The sequence below is a fragment of the Ranitomeya variabilis genome, chromosome 6 (assembly GCF_051348905.1).
Source record: "Ranitomeya variabilis isolate aRanVar5 chromosome 6, aRanVar5.hap1, whole genome shotgun sequence".
NCBI classification, from domain to species: Eukaryota; Metazoa; Chordata; class Amphibia; order Anura; family Dendrobatidae; genus Ranitomeya; species Ranitomeya variabilis.
This window is the reverse complement of record NC_135237.1, coordinates 467,553,297-467,574,696: the sequence shown is the minus strand read 5'-3', so window position 1 is coordinate 467,574,696 and position 21,400 is coordinate 467,553,297. Positions and strand designations below refer to the sequence as shown.

The window sequence follows — 21,400 nt, the reverse complement described above, 5'->3', positions numbered from 1 at the left end:
GTTTCAGATCACCATACAAATTTAAATATTAGAGAAAGATGACGCAAGTAAACACAAAATGCAGTTTTGAGGATCATCAAGATGTTGTCTGGCAAAACTGAGACTAGCCTTTATACTCTTATTGCTCAGCATTTGTTTTCATCTTGGAACTCTGCCATGCAGCCCATTTTTGCCCAGTCTCTTTCATATGCAGTTCTTTGGATGTTGTTGTGGGGTATTTTGTGACATCTTGGATGAGAAGTCGCTCGCTGCCCTCTTGGGTTAATTTTGGTCAGCTGGTCACTCCTGAGAAGGTTCACCACTGTTTCATGTATTTGCCATTTGTGGATTATGGCTCTCACTGATGATCTCTGGAGTCCAAAAGCTTTAGAAATTGCTTTATAACCTTTTCCAGACTGATAGATCTCAATTACTCAGTTTCTCATTTGTTCTAGAATTTGTTTGGATTGCATCATGTTCTCTAGCTTTTGAGGACCCTTTGATCTACTTCACTTTGTCAGGCAGGTCCAATTTAAGTGATTTCTAGATTGAGAACAGGTGTTGCATTAGTTAGTCCTGAGTGTGGCTAGGGAATTTGAACTCAGCTTCCCAAAGATGTGATAAACCACAGTTAATTTATGTTTTAAGGGGGAGCAATCACTTTTTCACAGGGCCCTGTAGGTTTTGAGTTATTTTTCCCTTAATAATAAAACCCTTGATTTAATAACTGAATTTTGTGTTTACTTGTGTTATCTTTGTCTAATATTTAAATTTGTTTGGTGATCTAAAACATTTAAGTGTGACAAACATGACAAACAATAGTAAATCAGGAAGGTACAAACAACAATTACAAACACCACAAAGCACTAAAAATGTGCACACTACATCCACCTTCAAGATGAACCCTGAACTGTGTGCCTGCTTGGCTGCAGAGGTTGGCACCCTTAGATAACTCACAAAATGAATAAGATAAGTAACCCTTCTCTAATCTGTACCTCCGCTGTTCCCTGCCTGTCAGCGGAGGTTAGCACCCTACTTGTCAGCGGACAAGGCGCCTCAACTCCACGGCAGCTAGCCCTATGAGACCCTTATGATACACAGGCCAGATTAAACACTTTTAAACACTTATAAACACTTATAAAGGGTGCTTCAACCAAAATAGAACAGCATCAACTTTTTACGCCCCCCCCCCGAAGAAGCAAGGGTCCCTCATCCCACATTCAGGTACAGGATGGCTCACTTTATCCTCTTTTTACTATCTTAGAATTTAGCATTCTTGTGCTATTTAACTCTTTACCTATTTTTGACTTATTGTGCTATATGACTTACATGTATTTGAGATCAGTATTCCCGTAGCTGATACCATTAGTGTATTTCCCACTTGGGACATGTTCAATTGTATATGCCACTAAGGCAATTTTTTCCTTGGGATACATTATTTAGGATTTATTGCAATTTGACATGATGCACTTTATAAATGTTTTGTAGGATATTGTTTGAGCCTTGACAAACTGGGCAATATTTTATATTGCAACTCTTTTGCACTTGCAATATACTTCCCTTTCTCTTTTTTTATTCTAATGACATGCAGACTCTCTTAAACTATGTATTTATTATACTGTGGCGATAGGTCTTTATTATAGCACATTTTGTCATAGAGTAGATAGAAGAGTGCCTATATATTGTCTGCATTTGTCATACTGTTCTAGTGGTCATTTTTATTATTATCATTTTTGCCAATCCTGTTTCCTCTATGTGGTACTAGGCTGTTATCTGTTACCTTTTTCAACTGCATCTACATAATAAATATCCTTATTTCTTGTTTTTTAAAGTATTTTTCAATAAAAGCTTATATTATATTTATTTAGCTCTTGTGCCTATTTGCTATTTTGCTTGTTTTGGATTCCTGGCACCCTACTTGTCAGCGGACATGGTGCCTCCACTCCATGGCAGCTAGCCGTATGAGACCCTTGTGATACACTTTTAAACACTTATAAACACTTATAAAGGGTGCTTCAACCAAAATAGAACAGCATCAACTTTCACCATCATCAGTTATTCAAATGGCCCATAGATTAAGTAGATAAAGACATTAAAATGAAAAAATGAATAAGAGGAGTACTTATCAAGATAGATGTCATAAAACCTCTACGCGTTTCTCCACATGGCTCATCAGGAGGTTGGATAGATAGATAATGCATCTTAATGTCTATATCAACTTAAAGGGAACCTGTCACCCCGTTTTTTCCGTATGAGATAAAAATACTGTTAAATAGGGCCTGAGCTGTGCATTACAATAGTGTATTTTGTGGACCCCGATTCCCCACCTATGCTGCCGAAATACGTTACCAAAGTAGCCGTTTTCGCCTGTCAATCAGGCTGGTCTTGGTCAGATGGGCGTGGTGTCTTCCCCCAGATCTTGCTTAGTTTTCCGTTGGTGGTGTAGTGGTTTGCGCATGCCCAAGTCCAAAATCCACTGCACAGGGGAGGGAAAAGAGTGCGATCTGCGCTATTCCCCTGGTGATCGGGGGGGCGGCCATCTTCCTGTGGCCGCGCGTGCACAGATTGAGCGCTCTGCTGCCCGGGGCTTCAGGAAAATGGCCGCGGGATGCTGAGCGTGCGCAGATGGAGATCGCGGCGGCCATTTTCCTGAAGCAGAGTTCGCATCTCTGCTTCAGGAAAATGGCCGCCGCGATCTCCATCTGCGCACGCGCGGCATCCCGCGGCCATTTTCCTGAAGCCCCGGGCAGCAGAGCGCTCCATCTGCGCACGCGCGGCCACAGGAAGATGGCCGCCCCCACCGATCACCAGGGGAATAGCGCAGATCGCACTCTTTTCCCTCCCCTGTGCAGTGGATTCTGGACTTGGGCATGCGCAAACCACTATGCCACCAACGGAAAACTAAGCAAGATCTGGGGGAAGACACTACGCCCATCTGACCAGACAAGCCTGATTGACAGGCGAAAACGGATACTTTGGTAATGTATTTCGGCAGCATAGGTGGGGAATCGGTAGTGCAGCTCTTCCAGGATGGCATATCAATTCAAGCTGTGGCAAGAAGGGTAGCTATGTCGGTCAGCACAATGTTCTGAGCATGGAGCAGCTACCAGGAGACAGGCCAGTACACCAGGAGATGTGGAGTGGGCCGTAGGAGGGCAACAACCCCATCCTTTGTGCAAGCAGGAGCAGAGCCAGAGCCCTGCAAAATGGCTTTCCACTGGTCAGTAACATCCATGTGTCTGCTCAAACTGTCAGAAAAAGACTCCATGAGGGTGGTATGAGGACCCAACATCCACAGGTGGGTGTTGTACTTACAGCCCAACACCATGCAGGATGATTGCAATTTGCCAGAGAAAACCAAGATTGGCATATTCGACATTGATGCCCTGTGCTCTTCATGGATGAGAGCAGGTTCACACTGAGCACATATGACAGACATGACAGAGTCTGGAGACACTGTTGACAACATTATGCTGCAATCAATATCAACCAAACCAGATGAACATGTATGACACCAGATGGTGTCATACTGATTGTAGTTGGACCAGAACGAAAGTGGACACTCTACTAAACCTTCAACCTATAAGAGCCATAGAGTACAGAAGTCCCAATATATAAAAAGTAACAATTTTCATTTCACAAAATTAATGTAACAATAATAGACACTAATAACAGAAAAGGCATTGGACAAGTGGCGCACGGTGTCAAAAAGAAACCATTGTAGGGTTCCAATCCACACATTAAAAGTATGAGGCACGGGGTAGATCAAAACACATTTCTAATATTAATATGAAGCATAAACGTAAAGCTGTAAACATTGGTCTCCTGGTGCAAGCCAAGGGACCGGGGTAATCAATATGCTAATAAAGTGTGCATATAGCAAAGAGGTATTCATCCAATCAAATGATTATATCAACAGATAGAAAACTGTTTTAGAAATGGTCTCACAAATCTGTTGCGCAGCAAAATCAATTCAGTATACTGTACATGTAAATGCACAAGAGATAATCTCACCCATAATGGCCTGTGTGTGGTCACGTCTAACAATGGACGACAGCCCCAAAGCGCGTTTCGCGTGGGCTTTCTCGGGGGGCTGTAGATAAGCCCCTGATGCTGGTGGGCTTAGCTCACCTTCTATTTTGGGGGTGACAATGTTTTATGTTTTTAAAAATATTTTTAGCTGTTATTCCAAGACTTTACTGCCAGTCTTTACTGCCAGTCATGTCTTAACTGGCAGCATTATAGGACATCCCTGAGGACATTACAGATGCCCCCATTTGTCACTATACACAGATCAGCACTGGTGACCACACTGAAATATTAAAGGGAACCTCTCACCAAGTTTTTGCTAGCTTATGTGGGATCAGCATGATAATGGTGCTGATACTCTGATTTTAGCAATGATTAAATGCTGGTCTGCATGCTGTCAATTCTTTAAAATCATAGTATTATCTATTGCATATCTAGCAATTCACTGAATATTGAGCTCTGCATAACTCCACCCAAACCACTGGTTGACTGCTTTGTGTGTACCCTGTGCATAGGCAGCAAGTTACCAATCAAGATTGAATATGTGGTTATACAGAGCTCATGAATATGTATGACTACATGGCATCAGATTTACAAGGCCTATAGTGGTAATCTCCTGATAAAATAGTGATTCTATCAAAACTACAGCAAGCAGCCCAGTAACTGACACATCATTGGAATCCGGGTTGTGGTCTCTATATTATGCTATTCTCATATTAGATAAAAAAAAAAAGCTTGTTGACAAATTCCATTTAGATGGAGTAACCACACCCCCATTAATGTTGCTGCATTCTATAGTGATCAAAGGCGTTAAATGGCCATGATCAGAGTTTTGTGGGAGAGGCTGTCAGTCTTTGCTGCCCCTAGCTGCCTAGAGATTGCCGCAGTTATAAAAGTTAGCGCTGCAGGCTAACACATCAGTCAGTGTTATATATTTATGCATGGTGCAGGAAAGAGTTAAAAGTAAAAAAAAAATGACTTTATATTCAAATCTTGCTCCTGCAATGTTCCATTGTAAGAAGCAGGAAGAAAAGCTATTGTGCAAGTGACTGCAAGTATACAGATTGCATGTGAGAGGTCAGTTGGACTGCTTAAACCAGTAAGCAGAATCTGGAAACCCCCTCTAACTACAGCTCATGGTCAGGTTCCTTAAACAAATGTGATGAGAAGGCAAAAGCATTCATTGTAGACGCTTTATGCTTTTATAAATTTTAAATTTCTATAGTTTAATAAGAATATATAACATTATTAAACAATGACCATAATCTTTGCTTCTCCTTGTATGAATGATTATATGCAGATTTTTATATCTCTATATTTCGGATTCTCCCAGGATTTCAAGATCTTCCTCCCCATCCTGTAGTTTCCTTATACACTTCAGAAAACATTGACAGGTTAATTGGCTTCTAATGAAATTGGCCATAGTGTGCTTTTGGTATCAGGAAATTAGATTGTGAGATCCACTGGGGACAGATGTAAATGGAGACAATCTCTGCTGCAGAACATAGTATCATAAGATGGAAATAATCTAAAAAATGAGCTTCACAAATATAACTTCAAATTCCTCCAGCATTGTTCTGCACTACATATAGATTTACATGCATTGTATAAGGGATACCAGGCGTTGTTTGGATCAGCTCCATCTATTTTTCTTTGCCATGACCTAATTTGCAATTAGCTCCTTTTAGTTGTATTGATGGCTCATTTATGTGGTTGATGTGTCATCTCACACAGTGTGCAACGTGAGCCTCGGTTGGAAGAATTGTAAGCCCAGACATTTGTTGATAAATCTTTTGCAATATAGCCTTACTGATTTATGAGAATATCTCTTTTTATGGAAAATGCATGAAATGGTACTTTCCTTTCGGAGGCATAGATTGATGCTGTGACATGGTGTTTTACGGTGTTGAGCTTATCAGTTTTGAGTTAACCATATCTGATGCAAACGATGACCCTTCCGTCTCTGTGATTTGAGTCCACAGACTCTTGAGCATTAAGTTAATTTTCCCCTGGATTTCTGAGCTGCGTCCTTCTTACCCCGCGGAAACACTGTGAAGAATACAGGTTTTGACCGAATGACAGAGCATAGAGGGTGAAATTAGATGCATTAAATTAGAATATGACAAAAAAGCCTATCTAAATATCTGTCACAATTTTACTTTTTGTCCAAACCAGCAACCAGTAATGAGCCCATCTCTGAAGCTTGGTAGCCAAATGGAAAGTGGAGGAGAAATAACTTTGATGAGCTGTGACTTGCGGTGCTTTGTGGTTTTTCTTCTTTTAGATTATGTATTGCATTTTTTTTTTGGAGGGGGGGTTTGTTTCAGCATTGTTTGTATAAAATAACAAAGGTATAATATTTTATATTGAGTTATTCTGGAAAATTCTTTCACGTAAATGTTGAACATAATCAGAGGTTCAATATGTGCTTCAGATTAGGAAGGAGCTTTGTTGGGTTTCGCAAGTTATGATTTTGAATGGAGAACAAAGAGTTACGAAATGCCAACAAATTTTTGTGCAGCGCATGATGGTGGTAAGCTGGTGATCCCCTGATCTTTGATTACATCCTGGCTAGTAAATATCTTGTGATTAATCAAAATGGCTTGTTCTGCGTGTAGTGTAAGTCACCTTCACAGATGGGATGTATTCTGTTCGAATATTTGTATTAATCCTGTCTAAAATAGACATGCTCTGTGTTACTGACTTTAAATCGGATTGTACCGGCTAAACAGCTGTAATAAGAAAAGAAATGGAATTTTCAGCTTCCGAATATGACAGAAGACCTACATACAGAAACACGGAATTTGTACAATAGATCAGAACAGTCTGTGTAGTAAAATGCTGCATGAGATCGATGGAACATCCCTTATTAAGGGGATACACGTCTTTGACTCCTAATTATCTAAATCCATTATAATTGCCTTATCATGACAAGCAGTTTCCTTTGACATGCTAAATGCCTGACTGCCAGCACAGGCTGTGATGAGGCAGGAAAAAGAATTATCTGTAAAAAAAAAAAAGAAGCTTGCATGATGTTTGACTCAGTTCTCCCAAATCCTTATGATTAAAAAAAACCAAAACAATATTGTATAAGTTGGATTAGGCAATGATTTATACATGTAGTACCTCGAAATAACAAATCTACTATAGGTGATATTTTATAAATTAAATATCTAACATAGTAAGCATTTGGATGTTTGTGTATGTTTTTAGTACGGTAATCTAAAATGATTTTAAAATAATATTAATAATAATGCTAAAAATAATCATCAATAAAACCATAAATTCCTTCTTTTAGGAAAGTAGGAGAACCCCCTTTGGAAAATGGATGGATCCCTTTTATCGGTTTGGCTTTCGAGTTCAGTAGAGATCCTTTAAAAATGCTGATCTCACAGCAAGAGAAACATGGAGACATATTTACAGTCCACCTCGCAGGTAAGAAATATTATTTGAATGACTTCAGATGTAAATTTAAATTTACGCAGACATAGATATATCTTACCGTGACTATACTATATATATCAGATCGTCTTGAAATAAATATTTCTAATGCTGAAAGACAGGGGAAAAAGTATATACACCTTGAATGTTATTATTTGGAGCTTTTATACTGTGAGTTTTTACTTGGTATACCATATATTGTCAAATTAATAATATGAAATGTTATTGATTTGTATACTGATAGATTATATAGCTAATTATGTATTTGGGATCAAAAATACAATGCAATTTAATATTAGAATACACCATTGTATAAACTATAAGAACAGATGAAATCACCTATAAATTACATAAGTTTTTTTATGTTGCTTTAATCAATTTTTGACAAGAAAATACACTTTGAGTTTTCAGATTTTTTAATACATTTTTGAAACATCTCACATACAATTAACCTATAAAATCTGGAGAGTCTATCATAGTGGCTCCATTTTTTTGCTGGAGCAAAACAGCTAAAGAGTTATGTTGAACATTAAATAATGATGACCATTAAAACCATACAATATATTAATACTATAGAAATGTAGTAGTTTACAGTTTATGTAGATATATGAGTGGTTTCACGATTTTGATGCTGGTCCTGTCAACAATTTTGATCAACAGATATTGTTTTAATTATCAACCTTCAAAGTTGTTCATTTGGAAAATGCAGAACGATGCATCGAGGTCCTGGCATCACCCAGTACCGATGATACGATTTTGCTGATTGTACTTTCCAATGGGATGAGCAAATGATTGTCATTGTGAGAAGTCTCAAGGGACATGGATGTCATCTTAATAAAGAAATTAAAAAGCACATCTTTCCATGAGAAACAATGTAAATTCCTGACCTGTCGTAGAAAATAGTTCTCTAATTGGTTTTGTGTGGTGGTGCAGCAGAATCATTTTCCTCAGACGTCATCCCCGCGAAGCACTACTGTACATCATTGTCAACCGTTCACTGAAATCTTCCTAATAAGAGACCGATTACGTAAATTTGATAGGCCTACAAGAATGAGCGAGGTATAGTGTATGATAGTATCTCCAGAGACATTATTTTGTATAAGGATCAAGAGAAAGTAGACAGCTCTCTAAATATCTTCAGGGATCTTACAGAGTCTTGTATCTTGTCCTTTGTAGAAATGACAGAGCGCATATGGGTTTTTTGGAATGAAGAATTTCATCTTAGATTAGCTTGGATGACTCTTTCCTAGTAGTGTTTTTCCATAGATAGACTACGTTGGAAGGCCAGCACAGTACCTGGGAAGCGTTTAATCCTACCAGTCTGGAAGCATTTCTAACCCTAATTGATGTTTTTGTAACAAATGAAGCAGAAAGTTATCATGTTTCTTTCCTTTTGGTTGCATCCCTGCACAGCAGGGTGAAAACCAAGAATCACAGTTGCACATGATCCCTTTGTGACTAGTCTTAGCTCCACAATAACGATTGTCATGTAGTCATTTAATAACACCATATATATGATTTTTATGTACTTTAATAATAATAATAATAATCTTTATATAGCGCCAACATATTCCGCAGCGCTTTACAGTTTAACAGTTTCAAACACAATAGTCATAAGTAACAACATTAACAATACAATATTTAAAGCAAACTAGGCCGACCCTGCTCGTTAGAGCTTACAATCTACAATGAGGCTAGGGAGTTACAAAGTACAGGTGTGTATTTACAGTGATGGTGCTGCCATCATTTTTAGAAGCAAGGATAGAAAATTGTTAATTTCCAATAATAAAATCTTGTAGTAAATAAGTATTTTTTACCACAATACATTCCTCAACATTGAAACTGCAACGCTAACTAGGAAAAAACATGGAATTATGGAAATCACAGTAGTGATGCACACATTAATGTTATACAAATGATGGAAAAATTAAAAGAAAATTTCCAAAACAGATCAATTTATTCAGCATTGTATATGAATGCCACTTGCTGAAATATATGCACTTACATGCCTTGGTATGCTAAAAATTAGGTCACTAATTTTTGTCTGAGGAATATTCCACCTGCCATGCTGAATGCACTTGGGCTTGTCACTCATCAAGATCAGCTGCTGGCAGCTCCCTTGACCACCAATCATGTCCCAGATGTCCTTGCTGGAAGAAAATTCTGGAGACTCTCCAAGCAATGGTAGCAAGTTTAGTCTATGTAGACTGTTCACCATAGCACAAATAAAATGTACCCTAGCATTGTTGTGATGAAAAACAGCTCCTGGAACTCTGGAGAAATGTTTGTACCACTGGTTCAACCACCAAACCAATGCAACAGCGATCTGGTAGTGTATCTGGAAAGAAGAATAGAGGGGTACAGCTACCGTACATTATTCCAATACACATCCGTAATCCCAGGAGTAGGACAAGTGTGACAATCCCTCCACTCCCTTTTGAGTGCCTCTTCATGGTGTCGCTCACATGGTCTTTAGGTGGAGACGAAAGGTTGTAATGGAGCAAAGGAGACTAGAATGGAGATCTATCCACTATCAGAGATGAGTCCCACTTTTGTCTTGGATGTAAGGATAGCTGGAGATTGGTCTGGACAACATCATGAAGATATCTTCACAAGGAAACTTCACATCAGTCTTTTTCCAGCTATCATGATATGGGGTGGCTTAATGTACATTATATTCTTTATTCCAGATACAGTAACAGCTCATCTTTGAATTAGTTTGGTCGTGGAACCCCAGTAGTTGTTTTTCTACACAACAATACCAAACTCTGATACTGTGTGCAACCTGTATCACCTAAACATTATACCATAACTTGCAGTGATGACAGATTTGTCTTTCATCAAGCACATCTGGAATTTCATTGGTTAGCAATTGCAAAGGGAGCTTCCAGCAGCAGAATTTGATGATTTGTGACCTCTTCTAGTCTTCTTGACAGATAAATGTAACAGCTCAGCATCAATTTCTCCCATGTGTCCCAAGAGCTGTTTTTTAACACAACTATGCCAGGCTGTAAGTTGCCCGTGGTACTGCGAGCAGCTTATATGTGCTACCATTGCCTACAGCATCTTGGGATTTGTCTCTACATTGAGCACATCTAGTACGTAATTGGTTAGCAATTGCAAAAGAAGTTGCCAACAGTGGATCTTGATGATTTACGTGTCCAAGTGCTAGCACTGTGGCAGGTCATTCCACAGACAACCAATCCTAACCTCACTGATAGCATCCAAGGCATGTGTGTTTATTTATGCATGTGGTGCTCATACTTAATGCTGAATAAATCAAGATGTTTGGAAAATGTTGTTTTATTTGAAATTGCAACTCCAAGAAAGAAAAGTTGTGATATTAAAAAAATTGGAAAAGTTAAAAGGGGTGGCCTGAAAGTAAAACCTTTTAATCCTAAATGCCTATTGCCAGATCTCCACCAAAACCTGCTCCTGAGACTTCTGCTGCTGTTGCCGGGTGCCACTGTATTCACTCTGTGGGTGGCACTGGTGATAGAAATGTCAGAAACAGAAACTCTGGACTGCAGGCCCTGTCCAGCGACTAAGGATAGAGTGGTTATGACCTGTAGTGCCATCCAATCTCAGTAAGGATGTGTGTGGTGTCCAGCTGAAGTTATTAGCTCCTTGCACCAGACAATTGGAGAGCACCACGCCCTTCTAAAGCTTCCACCTTGCTGCTGGAAGCTGCTAGATATAGCATTGTGTTTCCCTAGCTAGTTTTATGTCTTGTACTTCTTTTTTGTTTTGTATATTCCTGTTTTTACCCTGACTTGTTTCTAACTTCTTACTAACCCTGATTTTGTCCTTGATGTGGCCTCTCGGCTCTGACCCTGCTTGGTCACCGTTTCCTATCTCTGGATGGCAGGCCTTCTATGGTAGCATTCCATTGGGGTCTGTTGTAAAACCAGATTCCTGCACAGGGGTTAAAGGGTATTGGGATTTCTCTGGAGTCTGCCAGTCAGAGTGGCTTGTGCCAAGTTTGTCTGAGGCAGCCTTTTGAGCCTAAGACTTCAGGCATATGTTACACCTATCTATTTAATGCAATAATCTAATCACTTTTCTTATACACTTTGATTAAAAAATTCCTAGAGTTCCCTCTCAAACTGTTTTATTTTATTATTATTTTTACTACTTCCTCTTCTGACACTTATTTTATGTATCCCACTGCAAAAAATGACATCAATTTTAGGGGTTAGGCTAATCGCTGTTCTACTGAGCATGCATTGTATGTCAATTCCGACATACGCTCAATAAATTCTGTCAGTAATGTCTGTCACTACCTTTCCAGCACTGTCACCCCAGCTATCTTCAATCAATTTGCAATTGGAAAAGTTCTTCAATTTAGAATCTCAGTAAATTCTGCCACTGTGCAATATGCATAGTGATTGTGCACTCCTTTGCAGGCTCTGACCAGAAATAATGAGTTGGGAAGAGAGTGCACTGTCACTGTGCATTGTAAAATTACCTGGCCTTGCAAGAAGGGTAGACACCAGCACTGCTCCCACAAGTGACGTAATTTAGATTCCCTGTTCCTCGTGCAACCATCTCCAAGATTTCTGTCATGCTTCCCTTGTGCTATGAATTTCAATACCCTAACCAATCAGACTCTCTCTCACCTTTCAAACCATTTAAACTCACTTCTTCTAGAGAGCCTACAACTTGCAATAACCATGTTGCCATGACTCTGACATAACCGCATCCTCTACCCTCACTGTCACTTACTTAGTCATGTTTAGTTATACTTTTGTACCTTGTAATATATTGTTAGCTGATTGTCATGTATTATAAACCCTGTACTCACATGGTAAAAATTATGCACTTCGCTCATCATCAGAAGGAAAATCCTCACCCTTAGCTTTGAGGAAATTAATGGAAATATCTATCTTGTTCCCTAGGAATAGTTCTTTAAGACGTCGATCATTTGATGTGGCTTCAAAAATCATTCAATGTAGACAAAAACTAAAGCAGTTATTATGGAGACAAAATTGTTTAGTGATGTCCTAAGACACAGCAGCCAATACCTTCCTAACTGCTATGGCTGCTTACACACAAAACAATGCGTTGTATATCATTGTGTATAACAATATCCTTTACCTCTGTTTTAATGGTCTTTAGTAACGCAAACAAGAACTGAACATTAGTGCTTTATTCATTATTTGTAATTTTATAAGGAAAAAAATATGTCTTTCAAATTTTACAATGAGACAACAATATAATAGATGCAAGGGAGATAGATAAGTCAAAAACAAAAGATTTGCAGGATATTCATGTAAAATTAATACTAAACCGTAACATAGTCAATTAGCAGATAAATGAGCATTCATTCAAGTACGTTTAATGAAGCAAGTCACAAATGATTGACTTGTGAAAGATTTATGTATTTTCAAATGAATATATTAACAAGTCACATTTTCAGATGTAAAGCGATTGTTTGGTGGAGCTTTCATATTAACATTATTTTTTTCACTCAGTATTGAGCAGAATTAAATCTGTTGACTAACTGCAACTGCTAATACATGTTAGGGTAAGACTTATTGTGATATGTATTCTTACCTGTAGCAGCAAATCAAAGGTATTTTCTGGTTATTCAGCCTCTGTTCCTTGATTAACAGCTTCCAACACATTATGATGCCCCCACAGTCCCCACACAGCCCCATTACACAGTATTTATTTATTATGCTTTGCTTATATAGTGCTATCTTAGTTCTCAGGGCTTTACAGACATTATCATTGCTTTCCCCAATGGGGCTCACAATCTAAATTCCCTATCAGTATGTCTTTGGAACGTGGGAGGAAACCAGAGTACCCGGAGAAAACCCACGCAAACACAGGGAGAACATACAAACTCCTTGCAGATGTTGTCCTTGGTAAGATTTGAACCCAAGCGCTGCAAGCTGCAGTGCTAACCACTGAGCCACCATGCTGCCCCTTACAGTATGACATCCACGCACAGCCTCTCTACACAGTGTATTTCTACAAAGTCCCACTACACAGTATAATGTTCCCACAAAGCCCTCTAAGGGTACGTGTCGACCTTCAGGATGGACGGCGGTTTGGACGGAGCGGCAAACCCGCTCTGCCCTAAGCTCCGCCCCCTTCTGTGACGCGATGATGCCGGATGTGTTCATTGCACACATCCGGCATCATCGCACCCCACACATAGGGCCCTGTGTTTTACCTTGCGGCGGCGCAGCGGCGCCGCAAGGTAAACGGACATGCTGCGATCTAAAAAGACGCGCCGCATGTCCGGAATCGCAGGGCTGCCCAGTGCGTGTTACCACGCATAGTGGAGACGGGATTTGATAAAATCCCCTCCACTATGCTGTAACATCTGGACACTGCATGTTTGACGCTGCGGCTCTGCGCAGTGTCAAACACGCAGCGTTTCCTGAGTGTGGAAACATACCCTAACAGTATGATGTTCCTTCACACAATATGTCAACACAGACCACCCCACACAGTATAGCGTTCCCACACAGCCCCCTTACACAGTATGAAACCCCAGACAACCCCTACACAGTATAATAGCCCCACACAGCTTTCTTGCACAGTATTATGTTACCACACAGCCCCCTTGCGCAGTATTATGTCCATGCAGTTTCCCACATTGTACTTTCAATTATAAGATAAAAATAAGTTGCTCACCTAACCCCAGTCCTCAGATGCACTGGTCTGTGATTGGTACTGAGGCATAGTTGGCCCAATTTAGCTACGTTATCATGCTTGCTGTGTCCTTGGACGCACAGGCTCAATGATGGAATAGGGAGCTGTCAGCTTCCAGTTCCATCATCATTCTCTTGGGTAACTACAACCTAAGGATACAGAACCAGTGAAAGTGAGATGCCAGGTGGGGAGCGGCTGCATGGTAGAAGATGTGACTGTATCCAGTCCTTTGACTGTCCCTATTGCACTTTGTGAAGATTATTATTTGCTGAGTTGTTCTCTACAATATGTAGTTTGTGTCTCAGGTTTGCCCATTCATTCTGAATTAATTAGAAAATAAACAAAATACTTGACAGGAGTAGAAAAATTAAAGCTCTATGCTACATTTTGCAAAATATTAATTTCCCATACATATAATAGCAATAAAGATTTTTGTAGCGCTGTACAATAAATTACAGTGAAATTACATCCAGATAAAGAAAGAGGACATGAATAGCTTGCGATCTTCTAAATATTATTAGTTTCCACTTCCTATGCAAGGTAACTTCATGGCAATAGAAACTTCCCCTCTTTATGTAAATATTAAAGTATAACTTCTGTTTGCTTCTTAATTGTAGCTGGTAGTCTATATATAACTTTAAATAATATAAGCTGTGTGCTAGTTGGACCTTGGTATGGCTACTTTTTGGTCATATTAAAGTCAACTAAGGCTCTGCACACACTAGCGGTAGACCTCATCACAAAGGGTTTGTATTTTAAGCTACACTACGTCCATAAACTTATGCGAATCTGACACATTTTAAGATTTTCGAATGAAACCCCCCCACATACAAAATAGGTTGGTGTCGTCCAAGCAATGGTTCGGCATCTATCTGTCCCAAGTCCTTCAAGCACATGTTCTCTACTGCCGGATTCCTCTGATGGTGGTTTAGGTCTCCAAGATCAAATGGATCGGCAGTTCGACATCAGACAAGCCTGATCCTTCTCGCTCTGAAGATCATTTGTCAGGGGACTGTCGGGAGGCCCCATACACATTAGACTGTCCACTGATATCTAGTGTGTAGGAGGGACTTGAGTTGGCACCGTTTAGACAGAATACCATTGACAGTTGCGCTAGATTTTTCCTCGTACAGAAATTGGAACCTGTAGAAAGTTCATTGACCCAATATAAGAAAATAGGCTGTCATGTGATCTGTTTCCTAACCATAGTCCCATAACACTCGTGTGAACCGTTTACCAATGATTGATTAATTTGTATATGAACAATGGAGCCTTTGAATAGTCCCAAGATTCCTAAAGAAAAAACCCTTTTTCCTTTATTCGCTTTAAAACAAAGTTGAACATTTGGATGTATACTCCTGGAAATTCTCTTGCCAAATTCATTTTCTTTTTCATATCTCATTAGATCTGTTTATGTCATCAAATTCATATTGACACCTACATAGATAGTTTTTAACCCCTACTCAATGTAGAATGAAACATATGAGCTGCTAAACAGACCCCAATACTTTATTTTAAATCTGTTTTCTTTAATTACTTGGTATATATTAGAAAGAGACTTTTATTTCGAGTTTGTAGCCAGCAGATGGTGGACAGATGGTTCATCTTAATATTAATAATAATAACAAAATAACTTCAAATGTTTACATTTTATATTAAAAAATAAAACCTGAAAATTTCCCACTATATATTCCACATATAACTTTAAAAACATTGAGATGATGCGATGAAAGTCAAGTCAGGGGCAGTAATTCTACAAAATGGATAAGCAGCCTTGTAGACAATGCTGGAACGTTCCTTGTGCAGCAGATGCAATACTCTGCTCCTTATCTGCTAATTGTATGTTCCATGTATATTATTTAGTGTGCCGATGATCTGTCAGTCTCTCACATGATGGCATCCCAGCTCTTCACAATCTATGTGCTACTTCCTCCCTTGCTCTTTCCAAACATAATGTTGGCTTTAAGTCATGGATGCTGTGCATTAATCCATTTGTTTTGTAGCTCTTTCTATTATCACCCCAAGGTTCTAATCCATTCTGCTACCTGCCAAAAAAGACTGTTTAGCATGTGCTTGGAAAAATTCTATCCTTTTTAGCTTAGCACATATTTGCCTTTGTTCTGCCAGGCATAATAATGATAGACTTATTATGCATATTACACTTTCACGGATGTTTTTCAAAAAGCGCGGTCCTAATGTTTTTAGTAATAAATTATCTTCATTTCATTCAGAATATTTCAGCTTTTTATAAACAAAATGAGACTTGAATTTGCAATATGATATTGTAGTAATGGACAAAATATAGTAGCATTATTTGGGCTAGCTTCACAATTTCTGTAGTATAGTTTGTGTTGAAAATCGATTATTATAGACCTATAGATCTTATTAATTTTTATGGCATTGTGATTTGTCTGGATCTCTGTTCTGATGTGATAATTTTCTCGTATTTTTTACATAGTTTAAGTCAATGGGTGTCAAAATTTTCCTTAGTATTTCAGTTTGGCAAATTTGTACATCTGTATTACAAATGCAAGTTCTGATGGTACGACTGTGAGTCTACAAACCAAAGCATCATAGATCCTAAATATGATTGTAATACTCTTGCAGTACTCTTGTTTAAAGCTGGCTTTTATTTAAGTTGTTAAACACAAAAACATACGTCATAAGAAATAAACGCAAGTTTGAATATTGAAACTGACTTATTCTATTTCGACATGAAAAAATGTTAAAGTGAATATTATAGTGTGTATTTCAAATAATACTGGATTTTATTTGATATAACTCATCGTAACTAAAGATTACCAAATATATTGAAATTCGAATTTGCCAGGTTCAATGTATTTTTCTCAAAAATTTGATAAGCTGCTAATCGATTCATAGTGAATAGAAATACTGCAAAACAACCTCTAAATGCCCTGAAAGTTAAGTATAACACCCAGAGATCTCCTTTCAATTTCTGTAACAAAAGCACACCCTTAATAATGGCAAACTGACCTCAACATGCGCCCTAACTTATGTTTGATGGACCAATTTTTAATTTTATTAAATGCAGCAGAATAGATGCCAGCTACACCATATTACTGATAAATTAACCTCTCCTCTCTTACTCTATAAATTGACTGTATTACTGCACTCATCTTCAAAACTGCTGCAGTTATACAGTATATTAGTGTATGGAGTATTTGTCTAAACTTTTAGGTTTTTCTCTTCCTATCTCATTTTCTGAACTATGACCTCTGACATATTCTCCCTTAATTCACAATAATCTTAAATCACCTTAAATGGCTGCTGCATTCCCTGCCTAGCCTATTAAATTAGACAGTACATTCCAGTGCTTCCCAACTCCGGTCCTCAAGAGCCACCAACAGGTCATGGTTTCAGGATTTCCTTAGTATTGCACAGGTGATGGAATTCTTGCCTTTCCAGGTAATACAATTATCACCTGGGCAATACTAAGGAAATCCTAAAACCATGACCTGTTGGTGGCTCTTGAGGACCGGAGTTGGGGACAACTGGTATAGTCCATCCTAATCTGCTGCACTATACCATGTGTTGTGATAGCTGAAAGGCATTATGTCGAAGCCCAAGTAGCCACACCTGAGGTCATGTCAGCTTTCTGTCTCTTATACAATCTTCTGCAATCTGTACTGACCCAAAGAATAAATCTACTTTATCAATTTTACCACATACGGAACACCATAAAAAAACAATTCCTGAATTGGTGTTTTTTTTCATTCTGCCTCCCGAAAATCAGAATAGGAAGCAATCAAAAAATGTCATGTGCCCAAAAATTGTACCAATAAAAATGTCAACTCATCCAGCTAAAAACAAGCCCTCATGTGACTCTATCGGCACGGCACAAATATGGAAAAATGTAAGCTCTCAAAATATGGCAATGCAAAAATGTGTTTTTGAAAAAAAAAGCACCTTTTAATATGTGACAGCAGCCAAACATTAAGAACCTATATGAATTTAGTATCTCTGTAATTGTAAGTCAAATAATAAAGTCATCTAATCACTTATACTGCATGAGGAGCAGCATCAAAAATAAATAAAACCAATTCATCACCTGCTGTTGATTTGTTCATTCTGCCTCCCAAAGATCGCAGTCAGGCCCGGCTCGCATTTATCCTGCTCTCTGAACTGAACACTTACACTGAGGTTTCCGTGTACATCTTGGAAATACGTGATTCAGACAATCACTGGAAGAACGCCTGAGGTGCCAGAAGAGCAGAACACCCTATATGTGACTCCATTTTACAATGTATACCTCTAAATTAATTCATGTAAGGGTGCAGGGAACATATTGACACAATTGGTGTGTCATACAATTTTATACCATTGGATAGTGAAGGAAAAACAACACAGCCTGAATAGTGTCCTTTTTTGAAAAAGCACTTCCCCCTCTTTTACCTATTTAATTTTAAAAAATACAAATAAAAGCCATTCCCTAAGGAGGGAGAGTGTGTAAAGTCTAGTTACGCTCACCTCGAGGAGGTGAAAGGCAAAACTCCTATGTAGGCATGAAAAAAAAAAGCTGCTGCTGCTCCATGGCTGGTGGATAAAACTTTTTCAACACGTTTCAACGCTGTATTGGTGTCGTGTAGTGCATGAAAAAAAAACGTTTAATTTTCACTGTTGAAGAATCAATTTACTCCAGCAGCGTAACTCACCCAACATGCTTTATCCAACTGGATTCAATATTTCCTGAAGGATTTATCCACCAGAATACCTCCTAACTTTTGAAGAACATAAAGAGGGACAGATCATGCAGCGCACATAGCACACTGAACCAAATTTTGGCCACGTCCCTGGTCAAACCCCAATCCATGCCCATTTAGCATTCTTTCTACCATTGCAGGATGAGTTGTCAAAGGGGCAGTGGTATTCAGGGAAATTCAGCAGACGCCCCAGACCCAAATCCAGGACTGTCCGCTATAGCAGGGACAGTTGGGACTAGAGATGAGCAGATGGATTCATGGGTCTCTGGTCTAGATCAGTGGTATCTGGCAGCTGGACAGGAGGGCTCGAATCTCTAACCTTCCAGGGTCCCCGGTTAGGCTATTGACCACTCAGAGCTGGTGCCACGTCATCTGTGCATCCTGCTCATCTCTAGTTGGGACCTTTGGATTATATTTTGTTCCTTCATTCACACTTGGAGCCATCAGAACTTTCTCATAGAATCATAGAATGTTAGAGTTGGAAGAGACCTCAACGGTCATTGTGTTCAGTGCAGTGCAGGATTCACTAAACCATCTCAGACAGATGTTTTTCCAGCCTCTATCTGAAAACCTCCATTGTAGGAGAACTCACCACCTCTCTAATATCTAATCTATGTCTTCCCCTTTCTGTTTAATTCCATTGCTTCTCATGTTTCCATGTGCAAATGAGAATAAGGATGATCCATCTAAACTGTGACATTCCTTCAGATATTTGTAGACAGCTACTAAGTCTCCTCTTAGCCTTCTTTTTTGCAAGCTGATCATTCCCAGATCCTTTAACCGTTCCTCATAGGACATACTTTGCAGCTCGCTCACCATCCTGGTAGCTCTTCTCTGAACTTGCTCCTGTTTTTCAATGTCTTTTTTAAAATGTGGTGCCCAGAACTTGACACAGTATTCCAGAAGTGGCCTGACCAAGGAAGAGGAGAAGGGGATAATTACTTTACATGATCTAGACTCTATGCTTCTCTTAATACATCCCAGAACTGTGTTTGCCTTATTTGCTGCTGCATCACACTGTTGACTCATGTGTGATTTGTGATCTATTAGTATAACCAGGTCTTTTTCACATGTGCTGTTTCTTAGTTCTTTTCCTCCCATTCTCATCTTTCTGTAGCTTCACTATATGACATCCATCATTTTTGTGTCTATAAGGATGTGTCTGCACATTGCAGAAATACTTTGTTTTTTGTTTTCTGCAGATGTCCGCACCAACTACACAATAACAATCTACTCCCCGTTATTTGATGGGTTTTTTGGTACAGATGTGAAGCCGCATTTTTAATTGGCTTTTTATAATATAGAAAAGCTTTGATTCTGCACTTAAAAAAGTAACTGCAGTTTTTTACAGGCTCCACATAGAAGCATCTAGAGCAGTGTTTCTCAACTCCAGTCCTCAAGACCCCACAACAGGTCATGTTTTCAGGATGTCCTTAGTATTGCATAGGCGATGCAATTAATGCTTGAGCAGGTGATGAAATTATCACCTGTGCAATACTAAGGAAATCCTGAAAACATGACCTGTTGTGAGGTCTTGAGGGCTGGAGTTGAGAAACACTGATCTAGAGAGAAAAAAAGTATCAAAACAGCACAATTCAGCAGCGTCTTTGGGTGCACATTGGACGCCTTACTTGTTAAAGTGGTTTTTATTAAGAATTTTTTACATAAATTTGGTAAATAACAAGGGGGGAGACATAGTAAAATACACAGTAATATAGACACCTACAAGAACAAAATAAAAGTAAAAAAGCGAAATTTAAAGGGATGAAAGATATAGGCAAAATAATGGGTGGAAAGGGTTAAGGATGAGAAGGGGGAAGGAAAATATGCTTTATTAAGGAAAAAGGGAAAAAGAAACAATTAAAGGCACAGAAGGAAAATGAAAAAGATTGGTATATACAGGATAGGCAAGGGAAAAGGGTTACGAAACTCATATAAGATATCTTATATATAAAACATGTAAGAGGTAGGAGGGAAATCAAAGAAATGGGAAAGACAAGGATAGAAAGGGGTAAGGAAGAACACCTGTAAAACAGGTGGAGAAACAAGCGTAGCGGTAAATACTAACTTTTGCACAATGTAAAATACTGTTTGTTGAATTCTAATAGAGGACTCAGTTTTCATAAAATCACATCCACTTTGCTTAGACAGTTAAGCACAGCAGATTTTTTATGCAAAAAAAGCAGATTTAATGCTACATGTGAACATGGTCTAAATTTCGAGGCAATGAGGACCTGATTCCATGAAATCTTCACCCTCAGTAGTCTGAAGACGCTGCTGCACTCTGCAGATTTGGTGCATATTTCCTCTATAGGCTTTTTCTGTAGAAAAAAAAAACGTATGAAGCAAAGACCGCCATTGTATTTTTAAGTGCATAATCAAAGCTTTTATGCACTATTAAAAAAGAGTTAAAAATGCGGCTTTATATCTGCCCAAAAATCACATCGAATAAGGGGGAAAGCGAATAAAAGAAATGCAGCAAACATGCAAAAATCAGAGAAGATTACATTTTTTATAGGTTTAATAAAGAAAAAATGTACCCTTTTTTACGTTATTTATTGATT

The 21,400-nt window shown here is 38.7% G+C and overlaps 1 protein-coding gene across 1 annotated transcript in view; it reads left to right on the top strand.

Moving 5' to 3' along the window:
• CYP7B1 (cytochrome P450 family 7 subfamily B member 1) overlaps positions 1–21,400 on the top strand; it is a 316,577-nt gene that overhangs the window by 178,450 nt on the left and 116,727 nt on the right. The window contains exon 2 of the mRNA XM_077270580.1: positions 7,307–7,443. Within this exon, the coding sequence (XP_077126695.1) occupies positions 7,307–7,443 (137 nt within the window). The remainder of the gene's footprint in view (positions 1–7,306; positions 7,444–21,400) is intronic.